At 42.9% G+C, this 2800-nt stretch overlaps 1 protein-coding gene across 1 annotated transcript in view; it reads left to right on the forward strand.

Moving 5' to 3' along the window:
• CRYL1 (crystallin lambda 1) overlaps positions 1-2800 on the forward strand; it is a 104942-nt gene that overhangs the window by 27455 nt on the left and 74687 nt on the right. The window contains exon 3 of the mRNA XM_018554669.1: positions 80-206. Within this exon, the coding sequence (XP_018410171.1) occupies positions 80-206 (127 nt within the window). The remainder of the gene's footprint in view (positions 1-79; positions 207-2800) is intronic.

The raw sequence follows: 2800 nt of genomic DNA on the forward strand, positions 1-2800 counted from the left end.
TCACAAATGTTTTGCTTATGCTATAATTCATATTATTGTTGTATAAAAAGGCAAATTTTTTTGTTCACCTCTAAACTAGGAAACAAATGGATGAACTCACAAAATCAGGGATGCTCAGAGGAAGTCTGAATGCCGACCAACAAATCTCTCTTCTCAGTGGCAGCAGTGACTTGAAGACGGCTTTAGAGGGAGCTATATTCATTCAAGTAAGATAATAAAACATGCTTATTGTAACGCTTTGAGTAAGAACACACAAATTGTGCATAATTACATAGTTATTTCATCGATTTCTAAGAAACTCTGGCTCTTTCAAGTTACCTGTACAAAAATTGATCTGGCAGTGCAACCATTTGCAGTATTTACATTATATCCAGTTCCAGTATGCTTTCCCTTCCATCTGCTCCACTTGCTGGGCCATTCTTACCTACCTGGAAAGTGAAAGAGTTTAAGGGCTGACACCAAATTTTTGCAGGAAGCAGAAACATCAACCGTAAAAGAATGGGGCCTGTAGAGGTCACAAAAGGTGGGTGTAAATTATACAGAACCTGGCCTATTTCCTTCCATCCAGATCATCTGTTGATTTCAGGTGTAGATTTTCTTCAAATGCAAGCCGGTCACTAAAGCTAAGAAGGCAGACATGTGTACTGAAACAATATAAACAGCCATAAGACCATTCCCAACTTCCTCGTACACATGCATTGATAAATTGTATACATGTGCTTGTATTGACACTCACAGCACCGTCAAACTGTCGCTCTAACTGCCCATTGGCCAAGGATTTCAAGCCAGGCAGGTATCTGATTCCTTCTATTGAGAAACCATAGTGAATGAGGCACACCCACAAATTTTATCATGCAAAAGAGTACATTTAATAGATATTGCTTCCATATAGACAAATATACACAGTATGTGAAAGGCGATGTATACATTTATGCACTAGCATCAGAGTACAAACAGCATGTGGCAATTATACAGTATACCAGGGGCGTAACTAGAAATCACAGGACCCCATATCAAAATTTTGTATGGGGCCCTGTGACTTCTAGTTATGCCCACTTGAGATCCCACGCAGCCCACCTGAGGGTGACCCTGCAGAGCCCACCATATAATTTCTATGGTGGGCTCAACGATCGCTGATGGGCCCCGCCTCCTCAGTCGCCGGACCCGCCTCCTCCGTCACCGGTCCCTGCTTCCTCTGCTGCCGACCAAGGGCCCTGCCTTCTCGTCGACAGAACACCGGGTCCAGCCTGCTACACCGCCGCTGCTGGCTCTCAGCAGCTGTGAGAAGAACGTGCTGCTGCACAGATCACTGTCAGCGATCTAAACAGCAGTGCATTCTTCTCACAGCCGCCAGTGAAAGCCACCAGCATAAGATACCATTGCGATCCTGGCGGCCCGCACGGCATCTGGCCAGGCCCCCCTGTGCCCCGGGCCCCATAGTGGCCGCCTGGGTAGCTGTGTCGATTGTTACGCCACTGCAGTATACCCTAATGTACCATCATGTGACACAGTACAGCAACAACATATAAAACCAAATCCCAGGTGGCCACACAGTCAGTCAGAAAAAGTGATGTCCAAGGTCTGCCTTTCTGAGTATATTCTTTCTGGTGTATTCATTGTGGAGATGTTTATCACAATTGTCAGTTAGGACCATTTAATTGCTTTGGTTACCTTAACCTAGCTATAGTTATCATAGAATAAAGATGTGCTGAAATTAAGTGACCATCTAATAATATTTGCAGGTCACAACTTTCCTAAATTGTAATCAGACAAGTGTTCTTGTTTAGGCTCTGCAGGGATACAGAGCACATAAAGTCATGGCACTGGCATTTCTAAAGGGATAATGCAATCAGGCCAGATTTTCTATCCTATCTCATTACTTTATCCATGAAGCTGGTTGGTTGGGACTGTCTGAGGGGGGCTTATAGAGGGTGTCTGAAAGAAAGCATTACAATAAAACCTGACTAAATTAGGGACCTGTAATCTAATGTCACAATGGACACCTTTTAAAGGGGAAAAAAGATAAATTGCCAATTTGTTTTAAAAGAACTCCATGCAGTAACACACACCCCTCCTACCACCCAGTGCCCCCTGCTTTTACTGGCACTAGAACCTGCAAGGCGCCTGTTAGTGATTTCTTGCTTCACAAGTAGACTGTAAAATACAACAGTATTTCAGTTGTCAGATTTTACCCCTCTAACCACAAGGGTTCCAACTTAATTTATAAGGTAACTGTGGAACAAGGCCAACCACTGTGTGTTAGCTGTGGGGGCTTCATTTTTGTATGGGGGGGGGGATTGCCTTTAGCAGCTCATAACTTTTGCATCAATTATCTGTTAACCAATTTATGCAGACTAAGTGCCAAATAGTTTAGCTGAATTGGTAGGTTTTTGCAAGCGTGGTTCGGTCTTTTTTTGTGTGTGTGTATAAAGCAGTGGCTCTCAACTCGTGGGTCGCGACCCAAAAGTGGGTCGCGACACCCTCTGCAGTGGGTCGCGGCGTCATGTCTGCATAGACCGGCCCAAAATTCATTTACTTTCAGCAAAATATATATTGCTGAATACTGCACAAGTTGTTTTGTGTAATAAATTAAAATGTTTCAGAAATTAAATCATTTTTGGGTCACGCCTTAATGACCAAGGAAACATGTGGGTCCCGAGGTTACACAGGTTGAGAACCACTGGTATAAAGGTTTATAACAGTCTTACTAATTGCTGTAGATATATATAGATCTATATATATTATGCTATATGCTATACATTGCTTTATGCCAAAATAAAACTAATAGTGCCTGATAATT

This window comes from Nanorana parkeri, unplaced genomic scaffold (assembly GCF_000935625.1).
Source record: "Nanorana parkeri isolate BGI_ZX_2015 unplaced genomic scaffold, ASM93562v1 scaffold169, whole genome shotgun sequence".
Classification (NCBI taxonomy): domain Eukaryota; kingdom Metazoa; phylum Chordata; class Amphibia; order Anura; family Dicroglossidae; genus Nanorana; species Nanorana parkeri.